Raw genomic sequence first — 13,678 nt, forward strand, 5'->3', positions numbered from 1 at the left:
GGGTCGTTTTTTTTTTCTTCTTCATACCAGCGTACTTTGACCTAAAGTTGCGTGCATGGTAGGCAGGTGTGAACAGCAGAAACAGATCTGGCACCAGGCTAGTCTTCGACGACAAGGAGAACACGTCTTCACCTTACCCCAGATCACAACAACATATCTATTATGACATCATTCATGTTCTATCTCCCTCCAGGAACGTCGTGGATCTCGTGCATCTCTGGTGAATAGGTCAACAGGACAACCATGACCCACAGGTGCAGTAGCGCCTGAAACAAACACAAAATGGGCCCACAGACATTTCAGTTGATTCAACTGGGCTTAAGATCATTGTGACATTTTGAACAAAAGAGTGTGTAAAACAACTCACCATATACAGTATTACAAAAACCCGAGCCATGGGGTAGCGTCTCAGGAAGATTCCTAATCGGATGCTGGAAGGACAAGATTTTTTTGGTTTGTTGTCGAATTGTGAGATATGATGCGACACTCGTGTGGTTGAATGGTAAACATTTGTGTCTATAAAATCTGAATACAGCGTCGCAAAATATATTTTTAAAAAAATAGAAAAACACATGTATTGTGACAAGTTAACAATACCAAAACAATTCCTCAAACTTAACTTGAGGTAAGGCCTGTGTGGTTGAGTGGTAACATTCCAGAGACTAAGAACAAACATAACAGAGACCTGACGGTCTCTGGCCTGTCTACCCGTTTCTGTACTGTCTGTAAAAAGTGTGTTTTGATCCAGCCAACCCTCTGGTGTAATAGCTCACCTGAACCGGTCGATGGTGCTGGCTGCCTTCCGTACCTGGCCATACACTCCTGGACTATCATGGTCGTTGAACAGGATTGGTGCATTCCTCTGTCGTGTCCCTGTGTGAGGTCAACATAAAAAAAAGGCTTCAGTCCTGCCATCCAAGGGGTTATGGTGAAATCATAAACAAATCTCAGAAACATATTTTGCTAGTAACATCTCAGCTTCCCAAATCTGCTCAATCGCCTTTTTAAAAAAAAACCTGCAAATGCATTCTCTTGGACTGGATAAAAAGACCAGAGCCACGAACGATAAATTAGTGGATCTTTAAAGTCCTGCCACTGGAGAAAATTAGTGCTATATTTAGGAACAAGGAAGAAGACTTATGGGATTCCTTTTTGCTATCTGTTCCCGCTAATCTTGCAGATACCTCGAGAAGTGTCAATATAAAAAAAATATTGTGAATCTATAGGTCTTCAAAATGTACAACTGGACTCTGGTCATTTTGATTTCGCTTTCTTGTTGTAGAGCTGTATTTTTCTTGTTGTAGAGCTGTATTTTCCTTGTTGTAGAGCTGTATTTTTCTGGTTGTAGAGCTGTAATTGTTCTTGTTGTATAGCTGTAATTGTTCTTGTTGTATAGCTGTAATTGTTCTTGTTGTATAGCTGTAATTGTTCTTGTTGTATAGCTGTAATTGTTATTGTTGTACAGCTGTATTTTTTCTTGTATAGCTGTAATTGTTCTTGTTGTATAGCTGTATTTTTCTTGTTGTATTTTTGTTGTATAGCTGTATTTCTTGTTGTACAATTGTATTTTTCTTGTTGTATAGCTGTAAGGCCTCTGATACACTACGCTACAGTTAACTTAATAAAGACAATAAAAATAAATAACTTTAGGGGTAATGAAACATTGTACGAGCAGAGAACTGAAAGTGAATCAGTTTTGCTTAGTTCTGTTGGTTATGCCATGTTTAATGTAATCTTGTTTCTTCTTGTTATTGAAAGATACGTACAATTTGTTATGATGTTGATCTGAAACAAGGACAATTAAATAAATAAAAATATATCTAAAAAGAACCAATGACATTCAATTGGAGGCGGGATTAAGAAGATAACCAGTATGGTTGAAGCCCATTAAGAAGGAAGTCATACAAGGGTCAACAACCAACGATTTTGAAACGTATCTCGCTTTGATACAGTAGGTCAATGTTGAGATATGTCTGTGCACCGGTTTGCTGTTGTAAAGAGTATGTAGCTTAGGGCTACACATTATTTATGGAGGTATGTCTGGTGGCTGAGTGGTAATACTGGGTGGTCCTCTGTAGCTCAGTTGGTAGAGCATGGCGCTTGTAACGCCAGGGTAGTGGGTTCGATCCCCGGGACCACCCATTACGTCAAATGTATGCATGCATGACTAAGTCGCTTTGGATTTTTAAAAAAGTGTCTGCTCAATGGCATACTATATAATTAACATTATTATAGATTATGACAAACTGGTGTGCTTTTGTTAAACGCTAGTCGTTTCCTCAAATCCTAGCAATGGAATTTCACATAGCGGTCTTGATAGACGCTCCCTCATAAGTGGCAGTAGTCTCCAAGGTTACAATGTTGCAACAATCTCTGAAAAAACGTTGTGCAGACTCAAATTTATATAACAAATTTGTATTCTGAGCAGTGAGCACACACACTGCAAATTTTTCATCTACACTGCAAATTTTCATCTACAGATTTCTTTGATGAAACATTTCTCAGTTATGATTTTATGCAGATGTCACAAAAAGCTCATCTAGAAACACCTAGAGCATGCTGTCTATGTTCTAAAAAAAAAGATGCATTTCATGGCCATGTTTAGTCAATTTCACATGGAATAACACTGTATTGTTGCGTGCTTTCATGTAGCATCTAGCTGTGAGGCGAGTTGTGGCTTGTTCACCAGAACCAGCCTTCCTGCTTCCTGTTTTTGTGAAAAGTGAGCCTGATTCTGGACCAGCGGCTGACCAACAAACAGGCTTTTTTCCTGACAGGAGAGTGAAGAAGCCTGGTCACATGCTGTCAGCACATAAGTATTACTCCTGGGCCTTGGCCAAATCTTCACATCAAAACTGAAGCAACAGGGAGCAACAGAAGTGGGTTGAAAAGTCACCCGGCTGAATGCTTTGATGACTTAAGAGACTTTGAGAAACAAAGAATTATACAGGAATCTGAACATCTAAAATGAAACGGGCTGAGGTCTTGTTGTTACAGTGGCTTGCGGAAGACAGAGATGAGAGTTTGTCTCTAAATAGACAGAGGACATCCTAAATGCACCACAATGTCAGACAGAGGACATCCTAAATGCATAATAATAATAATAATAATATAATATAATATAATAATATGCCATTTAGCAGACGCTTTTATCCAAAGCGACTTACAGTCATGCGTGCATACATTTTTACGTATGGGTGGTCCCGGGGATCGAACCCACTACCCCTTGGCGTTACAAGCGCCGTGCTCTACCAGCTGAGCTACAGAGGACCACATGCACAGAAGATCTGAATAAAACAGGTTCTCAACCCACCAAAACACATGGAAATGATCCGAGCAAAACACACAAGGAGATTGAAAGATAGATTGAAAAAAATTAATATTTTTTTGTGATCTGCGTGGAAAGAGTGATCTTCACAAGCGACACTTTGATGTTCATCTGCAAACACACACAGGAGATAGACCACACAGTTGCCAGCAACGTGGAAATGCTTTCTGTCAAAAATACCTGCTGAAAAGACACACGATAACTCACACTGGGAAAAGACCACACATCTGTGACGGATGCAGGAAGAGCTTCACCATCAGATAAAACTTAAAAAGAGACACCAGGCACGGCACACAGGAGAACGCCCTCATCACTGCACTGAATGTGGGAAGACATTTGCAGACACCAGCGATCTTAAAAAGCCACCAGCGGATCCACACAGGATCCGAGTGTGGAAAGAGTTTCCATCATTCATGTACGCTCAGTGAGCACAAGAGATCCCTCCCTCTGCTCTCAATGTGGGAAACGCTTTACATGTACAAAACATTTGAGAGGCCATCTGAACACAAAATAAATCAAGGAAAGAGCTTGAGTGTTGAGTGCTTGTTCATCAAATACAAAAAAAAAAGCTTCTTAAATCTCAAATAAAATGTATTTATTTACTTGCAATGACGATCTATCAAATAAAGTTAGCTTTTAGCATCAAGAAAAGTACTACTTTAAGCTGGCTGACCATTTAGTCCAGGGGTGGGCAATCATTTTGTCTCGAGGGCCACACCAGGATTTGAAAATCCCCCCCAAACTAGCCATTAGCCTGGACCCAGACCAATACACCTAAAGGAGTTGGCTATACATCATTACCAGATCTGGGACAACCAGGCGACCTAGTCATATCTATCCACATGACATTAGTCTCACCTGAGCTAGTCAAAAGTAGTGTACTACCGTACATAGGGAATAGGGAGCCATTTGAGACGCAGTCCCAGCCTCACCTGGGCTCTCCATGCTGCTCATGTTAATGGCCGGCCCCCCGGTCTGCCCTCCTCCCTGGACGCTCTTCAGCTGCGCCTCCAGCCTCTCTAGCTGGAAGACCAGTGAGCTCTTCTCTGTTCCCAGGGACTCCAGCACGGTCTGTTTCTGGATCAGCGTCTCGGTCAGCTGGTGCAACCGGCTCTCTAGTTCCACCTGGCTACTGCTGCTCAGAGCCTTATTGGTCAACTAGGGAGGAGGGGGAGGGAGGGGGGGGGGGGGAGGGAGGGGGGGGAGGGGGGGGGGAGGGAGGGAGGGAGGGAGGAGGGAGGGAGGGAGGGAGGGAGGGAGGGGAGGGAAATGTAACAACATTACTTGTGCTACTTCTAAAATCAAATAAGTTTGTTGGTAGCATACGGTTTAGCAGATGTTATAACGCGTGCAGTGAAATGCTTATGTTCCTAGCTCCTAACAATGCAGTAGAATGTCAATAAAGTACACAATATTATATATACACTACCAGTCAAAAGTTTGGACACACCTACTCATTCCAGAGGTCTTCTTTATTTTTACTATTTTCTACATTGTAGAATAATAGTGAAGACATCAAAACTATGAAATAACACATATGGAATCACGTAGTAACCAAAAAAGTGTTAAACAAATCAAAATATATTTTATATTTGAGATTCTTCAAATAGCCACCATTTGCCTTGATGACAGCTTTGCACACTCTTGGCATTCTCTCAACCAGCTTCATGAGGTAGTCACCTGGAATGCATTTCAATTAACAGGTGTGCCTTGTTAAAAGTTAATTTGTGGAATTTCTTTCCTTCTTAATGCGTTTGAGCCAATCAGTTGTGTTGTGACAAGGTAGGGGGGGGTATACAGAAGATAGCCCTATTTGGTAAAAGACCAAGTCCATATTAAATGGCAAGAACAGCTCAAATAAGCAAAGAGAAACGACAGTCCATCATTACTTTAAGACATGAAGGTCAGTCAATACGGAACATTTCAAGAGCTGTGAAAGTTCCTTCAAGTGCGGTCGCAAAAACCATCAAGCGCTATGATGAAACTGGCTCTCATGAGGACCACCACAGGAAAGGAAGACCCAGAGTTACCTCTGCTGCAGAGGATAAGTTCATTAGAGTTAACTGCACCTCAGAAATTGCACTTTTTTTGATTCCATATGTGTTATTTCACAGTTCTGATGTCTTCACTATTATTCTACAACGTAGAAAATAGTACACATAAAGGAAAAACCCTTGAATGAGTAGGTGTGTCCAAACTTTTGACTGGTTCTGTATATATTTACAATAATATATATGGGGGATTGGAAGTGATGCAGACAATTACATTGATGAAAGTTACAATCTACAGTTTTTCTTCTCCTTCATGTTTTATTTTATTTTATTTTTATTGTGTTTTTGAATGCACTTTAAATAAAGATTGGATTTGACGATGTATAAGAGTGATTGTTTACCTGGTTCCTGAGCTTCTGCATCTCATCCTCCCGATCCTTGATGCGACTCTGCAGTGTGGTCTTGGCACGGTGGCTTTCTTCCTCAGCATACTGCAGCTCCTACGTGACACAAAAAGGCACACACTTAAAACGTTCCCCTTAGACCAGATACAGAGAATGAAACAGACTGGGACTACCTGGACCTGTGGTCGAATAAAAAAAAAAAAAAAAACGCACATTTTCCAATTGCGAAACGCTTCGTAATGTTTTTCCGTTACACACCTTAAATGAATAGGACCAAGTTTCACGTTTTATTAGTCGTATGCATTGGATATGCTTGGTCCATTGAAATGCTTACTTGCAGGTTCCTTCGACAGTGCAACAATAAGAAATAAAAACACAACTAAAGTAAATGTCTCAGTAGAATAGAATACACATTTTAGCATCAGTATAATACAGGAAGGAACCATTTATAATATTTACACGTGTATTGGGGAAGGGGGGGTAGTGTATAAAGTATAATAAGAGTCTGGTAGCAGCAGGTGTGATGTGTGTGTAGCATGAATGTACACTACATGGCCAAATGTATGTGGACACCTGCTTGTCGAACGTCTCATTCCAAAGTCAAGGGCATTAATATAGAGTTGGTCCCCCCTTTGCTGTTATAACAGCCTCCACTCTTCCGGGAAGGCTTTCCACTAGATGTTGGAACATTGCTGCGTGGACTTGCTTCCATTCAGCCACAAGAGCATTAGTGAGGTCGGACACTGATGTTGGGCGATTAGGCCTTGGCTCGCAGTCGGCGTTCCAATTCATCCCAAAGCTGTTCGATGGGGATGAGGTCAGGGCTCTGTGCAGGCCAGTGAAGTTCTTCCACACCAATCTCGACAAACCATTTTTGTATGAACCTCGCTTTGTGCATAGGGGTATTGTCATGCTGAAACAGGAAAGGGCCTTCCCCAAACTGTTGCCACAAAGTTGGAAGCACAGAATTGTCTCGAATGTCATTGTATGCTGTAGCATTAAGATTTCCCTTCACTGGAACTAAGGGGCCTAGCCCAAACCATGAAAAACAGCCCCAGACCATTATTCCTCCTCCACCAAGCTTTACAGTTGGCACTATGCATTCGGGCAGGTAGCGTTCTCCTGGCATCCGCCAAACCCAGATTCTTCCGTCGAGCTGCCAGATGGTGAAGCGTGATTCATCACTCCAGAGAACGCATTTCCACCACTCCAGCCGATGCTTGGCATCGCGCATGGTGATCTTAGGCTTGTGTGCGGCTGCTCGGACATGGAAACCCATTTCATGAAGCTCCCGACGAACAGTTATTGTGCTGACGTTGCTTCCAGAAGCAGTTTGGAACTCGGTAGTGAGTGTTGCAACCGAGGACAGACGATTTTTTACGCGCTTCAGCACTCTACTGAAGTCCCGATGATGTGGATCGGGGCATGTTCCCTCCTCTGCTTCCTGAAGTCAACAATCACTCCTTTGTTTTGCTGACGTTGAGGGAGAAGTTGTCATGACACCACAACGTCAGTTCACTGACCTCCTTGCCTATAGGCTGACTCATCGTTGTTGGTTACCAGGACTACAACCGTGGTGTCGTCAGCAAACTTGATGATGGAGTTGGTGTCGTGCAAAGCCGCGCAGTCGTGGGTGAACAGGGAGTCCAGCAGAGGGCTGAGGACACACCCCTGGGGGGGCTCCTGTGTTAAGGGTGTTGTTGCCAATCCTCACACCATGTGGTCTGCCCATCAGGAAGTCCAGGATACAGCTGTAGGGGTCGGTGTCCAGACCCAGGGCTCCGAGGTTGGGGTCGAGCTTGGAAGGAACAACAGTGTCGAATACTGAACTGTAGTCACCAAACAGCATTCTCACATAAGTGTTCCTCTTGTCCAGATGTGGCCGTGTGAATAGCCGTGGAAATGGCATCTTCCGTGAATCTGTTGGAGCGGTGGGCAGATTGGAGTGGTTCCAGTGTGCCGGGCCTTGATGTGGGCCATGACCAGCCTCTCGAAGCACTTCATGATGACCGAGGTGAGCGCGACAGGGCAATAGTCATTTGGGCATGTCACCTTGTTTTTCCTTGGGCACTGGAACGATGGTGGTTTCCACAGCCTGGGACAGGCACAGGTTGAAGATGGTCAGCAAACACTCCGAGGTGGCTCAGGGATGCCATCTGGGCCGGTGGCTTTGGGAAGATTCACTCTTTTGAGTTTTCCTCACGTTGAACCTCGGAGAGTGAAAGCACCTGGTCGTCTGGAGCAGTGAGAGTCTTCCTGGATTGTCAGCGGTTTGCCTCGAAGCGAGCATAGAATGTGTTAAGCTCGTCTGGGAGGGAGGCGTCGGTGGGCACCGCAGAGCTGGATTTTGCCTTTGTAGTCTGTGGTAGTCTGTAGTCCTCGCCACATACGACGCAAGTCTGAGTTTCACATTAATTCAAGTTAGAGGCTGTATTGTCTTTTTTGTGTCCTTAAATGGATTTGCCTTGTACGCGTCGCACGCCACCGAGTCATCGGGGTTCGTTCTGCTGACATTGAATGCTGCAGTACGGGCTCTCAGCATTGGACGGATTGTTATTGGAAATTACTGCACGAACATTCTGCGCAAACAAAGTAATAATTAAAACGCAAAAAATCAAAGTCGAGCAGGAACAGGGCAAGACGCGCTCCCTCCTCAACGCCGCCATCTTTACTCGCTAGTAAAGCCACAGGTGATTCCTCCCATCTCTGTCCTCCGTAGCGGGGGTCGACGCGTTAGCAGAGTGCCACCCACTTTTCACGGAGTCGCAAGACATTCCCCGCTTCTTACCAAGGCTGTATTTGCCGCTAAACAAAAATGTGTTCAACATCCACTGACGTAACTAGCACTTTTTTACTAGATAGCTACAGTAGTTGCCTTGGTAACCAAACAAACAGACTCCCTAGCTTAGCTAACTAAACCGTCAGTCCTAGCTTGATATTATGAACATCGAATTCAACATTTCAAACTACTTTTGCTTTCAACAGCAGCTCAAACATAAAACATGTAAGAACGAACTTCATAGCCATTAAAATTATACCGTACATTACAGGGAAATAAAGCATGCTCTAGAATGCCCATCAGAAAGGAGTATTCAACAATGCCATGGTATGATATTGTATATTATGCTACCTGTTTGTAGCGCTCCACCTCGGCCTCCACTTCCTGCTTGGCTCTGGTCTGTTTGGCCTGCTGCTCCTGCATTTCCAGCTGCTGCTCTCTCCATGTCTCTGCCTCAGTTAGGGCTGCTACCTCCAAGTACTGAGAGAGAAAGACCACAACGTCGCACTCTTACAGCCAGGCCATCCGACCACCAAGGTTGTCTTGAAATGAGCATGTTCTGTGTGGCTCAGTAGGTTGCTAACAACGGCAAGGAAACGAGTTCAATTCCCGCCGCAGGGATACCGCAGGAATCACATAAACACACTAAGAATGCATGCACTCACACTGTACTTTTAAGTTGCTTTGTATGTGTGCTAAGCGGGTGTGCTAAAAGAGGGTCTGCTAAAAGAGGGATGTATCATTGCAACCGTCTCCAGTCCCTTCTCACCTGTATCTCAGCACGGAGCGTCTGCATCTGTCCCTGTAGTTTCTGGATCTCATCTCTCTGCAGCTCCTTCTCGTGTCTGAGCTCCTCAAGCTCCAGAGCTAATGTTCCTCCTCCCTCCAGCCCATCCAAGCCTGACCCTTCCTTCAGGCTGCTGATCAGCTTCTCTTTGGACTGGAGAGGACACACACACACACACACACACGTGTGGGAGGGGGAGAAAAAATAAATAAAATAAAAAGCATTTGAAAGGAAATAGTGACTTGTGTCCTAAATCTAAAATGTGTAAGTGGCTCTGGATAAGAGCGTCTGCTAAATGACGAAAATGTAAATGTAAAATGTAAAATGTGACAGATGAGAGTTAAATCTCTATCTCTTGAAAAAGAAAAGGAGAGCCTCTCACTCTAGGAGCTCAGATGCAATCATTTAATATCCTAATGACCAACGTTTCGACAGACAAGCTGTCTTCGTCAGGGTATAATTTAATTTTTCAAGAGTTTTACGCCGTCAGCTAGCACCTCGCCTAAATAGGTGAGCGTTTATTTCGCCTCTTATCTAAATCTCTATCTCTTACCTGTAGTATGCGGGAGGCCTTGTGTTTATAGTCCTGTAACTCCTGCTTGGCATTCTTCAGCTGCTGTTGGAGGTCCTCCACCCGGTGCCTATCCTCCGACGCCCGTCTCTCGGCACCCGTCACAGCCTCCGCCAGCGTCTGCCTCTCCGCCTCCACCTTGGACAGCCGCGCCGCAAACTCACTCTGTGGGTCCCAAGCAGAGGAAGGACGTGTTACAGTCCATGGTTGACTTACAGGAAGAACTTGCCCTGTTACCACTAGTTATCTGTATTTGACAGATTAAAGATTCATTAAAAAAAACTGTCTAACAAATATCAATGTGTACTTGACAGCTGGGACCTTGTGTGTGTCTGTGTGTGTCTGTGTGTGTGTCTGTGTGTGTGTCTGTGTGTGTGTCTGTGTGTGTGTCTGTGTCTGTGTCTGTGTGTGTGTCTGTGTCTGTGTCTGTGTCTGTGTCTGTGTCTGTGTGTCTACCTGCATCTGTCTGTAGCTGTCCTGTTCCCTGCGTAGGGCCATGTCTGCCTCCCTCAGTCTCTCCTGCATGGTCGTCATGGCCTGGGACTGCATACTGCTTCCTTCCGTGGTGTCCTGGAGGATCCTGGACATGAAGGGGCTACAAAGTTAGATTACTTGTCTCCCTAGTGCTATAAAAAAAAATGTGATGTGTGATGCTTCACTTCCTCCACTGTCCCGGTTCCCTTACTTAGTGGGCTCGGACCAGTGGTCCTCTGATCGTAAAGACATGTGACCGCCCTCCTTGACAACATACCAACCAGTTGTCCTACAGAAAAGGATGCGATTCACTGGCTCCGTCGGCGACATTTCAAGCTAGCTGTGGAGTGATCCTACGGCGCGTTCTTCCCTCCGTTACACGTAGACTACCCTATTCAGAGAACGCCTCACACAGAGCCTTCCGGAGCAAGCCTTTACCATTTATACCCACGTAAGTGCTGTAGCACATTGTTTATGTGGTCCTCTGTAGCTCAGCTGGTAGAGCACGGCGCTTGTAACGCCAAGGTAGTGGGTTCGATCCCCGGGACCACCCATACACAAAAATGTATGCACGCATGACTGTAAGTCGCTTTGGATAAAAGCGTCTGCTAAATGGCATATTATTATTATTATTATTATTATTATTATTATATTATTTATTCTCAGACTTTTCTGGGTTTTTTTTTAACTAATATGTAAATGTTGAAGCAGCAGGACATCCCCATTGAATACATCTATTCATTCACAAAGATTTGGTTCATTAAACGTACCTGGACATATGTCTGACAAATTGAGTTGTCTTTTACTAATAATGAATGAAGCAGCCAGATTTAGTACTTACAGGCCTATCCATCTACAAAGATTGTAAACATACCGGGACCTCTCAGTCTGTGCCTCCTCCAGAGCAGAGCTCCGTGACTTCAGTAACTGATCTGCCTCATCTAGCCTGATCTTCAGCACAGCCAACTGCCCGTCCTTAGCACTGAGGGCCTCTGTGAGGTCATCAACCTGCGACCGCAGCTCCCTGACCGTGCGGTCTGTGCGAGACTGGTCCGAATTCCACTTCTCTGTGCGTAACCGTGCCTGGTTCAATTCTGTGGGAAAGAGTTTATGACCATACAGTTACACCCACCACAGATACACATACATGAGCATAGCCTGGTCCCAGATCTGTCAGTGCCGTCTTGGCATGACAACATCCATCATCATGACAATGACCATAGGAGTTGGCAAGACAGCAGAAACTGATCTGGGACCAGACATGAGTCTTCTTCCTAAGCCTTCTCTCTCAGCTCTCTCACCCTCCTGAGTGTCTTTTGCTCTCTGGATGATGGAGGCCAGTTCCTGGTTGAGGGAGGTGACCTCTGACCTCAGTAGCTGGTTCTCCAGACGCAGACTGGACATCATCTGACTCTGCTGCTCCACTATAGGGGGCGGGGCCTGGGCTGGGGGAGGGGCCTTGTATGTGGGTGTAGACTCTGATAGGTAGCTGATAGACTGGGGAACAGCCAACCCAGAATCAGAACCATCAGGTGTGTCTGGAAAAAAGACAGAAGATATATAAAAGGAGGGAACTTTGAACTGATCTCAATTAGCAATTGTAACTTTAACACTGTCTTGATTACTTCATAAACGTGTATGATGTCGACCAAACATTCGAGATCAAAGAACAAAACAGCATACATCTTGTGCCTAGACATTAAAAATTACCAGTTTAAGTGTCAGTACCTTGACTTTCTTTGGCAGAGCCATCCTCTGAACCCCCTGTTTTGGCACTGTGAGTACTGGTGGATAGAGAGCTGGAGGAGCTGGAGGTACGAGACATGCCCCGTAGGGAGGGGGGCGTGGAGGGGGCAGAGGGGACCATGAGGGGGGCAGCTGCCAAGGCAGGAGGTGCTGGCTGGGGGGAGCCTGATCCTTCAGGAGACACTCTGAGAGGATCTCTGGGTCTGACCTCCCTCCTCTCATTGGCCGGAGGGTCTGAGCTGTTAAGGAAGTCAAACAACAGGTCATCATCCACATCTTGCTCACTCTGACTCTTCTTACTGGGCCTCACGAAGCTGGAGGACGGTTTGATGGAGCTGGAGGAGGAAGCAGTGCTGGAAGACCCCAGGGGAAGGGTGCTGGTGGTGGAGACGGTGGCTGAGCTAGTCAACAGGGAGCCTTTGGATTTCTTGATGTTGCCAGCAGCTGCAGTAATGAAACCAGATCCTGATGCATTGTGGGAGGTGGAGTTCCCATAGGGGTGTTGCTGTGTCTCTGATGTGTTGGTGCTGTAGCCAGTGCCGGTGCTACTGTACTGAGAGTTGTCGGTGGAGTCAGGAGCATCGTAGGCTGAGGAGAAGGAGGAGGTGCGGCCTTGGGGTTTGGTCAGGCTGGCAGCTCCTGCATCCACTTTATTCAGGAAGTCTTCAGCTTTCCCTGCCAGGTCGGCGAACCAAGACATTCTGCATCCTAGAAACACAAATGAACCACAACCTAAATGAATCAGTTTGTCAGATTCGAGAATTAAATTACAATAAATAGCTTTTTGTGACAAAAGACATTATCCTAAAACCAAAACATAATGCTAAATGTTATGATGACATAGCTTCTACCGTACAAACAGATAGCAAGATTGTTGATGTTATGGCTAACATCTTTGAAGGTTAGCTAGAAATCCGGGTAATAACTTAACCCTCAAAATAGTACAAATGGTTTGTGTGGGTAGGTTTAACAACATACTGAGATATCAACTTTCAGCTTTTGGCATAAATCACGGGTGGATTACACAGGGTTCGACAACTAAACTAGCTTAACATACTAGCATCCATTAGCGCTAACTAGCTAGTCGATTTACCGTATAACAACAACGACGTCCAAAATTACAAATATCCCAGACGATTTATAAGCCGGGATTAATCATCAACAATAGACTGTAGTGTCACATTTACACATTATCTGGTAAATCTTTGTTAGCTAAGTATTTGCTTTGGATCTGGCTCATACGTGGACCAGGAACTACCGCAAGGACCCCAAAACAGAACGCCTATCTCAACGCCTGATTAAAAATACAAACCAGCTGTCAGAGTTTTGACACAGATAAAACAATGAGCCAGATGTTTCACCCGGATGTATAAATCTGAAGCATCCGGTTGGCAATTCCACTCACCACCAAGGTGACGAGAGGAAGCCCAGTGGCCGGCAGTGGGAGAATTGAATTTGGCCGATATTCTGCTAATTTTCCCTCATCGATGGAACATTTGATCTCAATATAGTTTTCTGTTCCCAAAACTAGAATATGTTACGAACAGAGTGGACTAAGTTTGGTAGACTTTACCATTTTCCAATGTTTCAAAATGTGT

General features: G+C 44.8%; 1 protein-coding gene across 1 annotated transcript; it reads right to left on the minus strand.

Annotated features, from left to right (window-relative positions):
* On the minus strand, nt 1–13,356 carry golga5 (golgin A5). Its single transcript, XM_041854490.1, has 13 exons — nt 13,174–13,356; nt 12,063–12,788; nt 11,636–11,872; nt 11,209–11,428; nt 10,317–10,440; nt 9,843–10,025; nt 9,272–9,442; nt 8,854–8,982; nt 5,721–5,819; nt 4,261–4,486; nt 774–873; nt 368–431; nt 1–266 (listed from the first exon to the last, which is right to left on the minus strand). Exons 2-13 carry the CDS (start codon nt 12,778–12,780, stop codon nt 180–182), a joined length of 2,358 nt encoding a protein of 785 aa, XP_041710424.1. The 5' UTR covers nt 12,781–12,788; nt 13,174–13,356; the 3' UTR covers nt 1–179.
* Nucleotides 13,357–13,678: the final 322 nt, after the last annotated feature.

Source organism: Coregonus clupeaformis, chromosome 29 (assembly GCF_020615455.1).
Source record: "Coregonus clupeaformis isolate EN_2021a chromosome 29, ASM2061545v1, whole genome shotgun sequence".
Taxonomy (NCBI): domain Eukaryota; kingdom Metazoa; phylum Chordata; class Actinopteri; order Salmoniformes; family Salmonidae; genus Coregonus; species Coregonus clupeaformis.

Bases quoted from the DNA above. Each gene is read 5' to 3' on its own strand.
- golga5 (XM_041854490.1), bottom strand. From the start codon at position 12,780: ATGTCTTGGTTCGCCGACCTGGCAGGGAAAGCTGAAGACTTCCTGAAT. The intron at 8,983-9,271 runs GTGAGAAGGGAC...TTTCTCTCTCAG, and splicing joins CGCTCCGTGCTGAGATACAG to TACTTGGAGGTAGCAGCCCT. The intron at 267-367 runs GTGAGTTGTTTT...TGTTTGTTTCAG, and splicing joins TTTTTGTAATACTGTATATG to GCGCTACTGCACCTGTGGGT.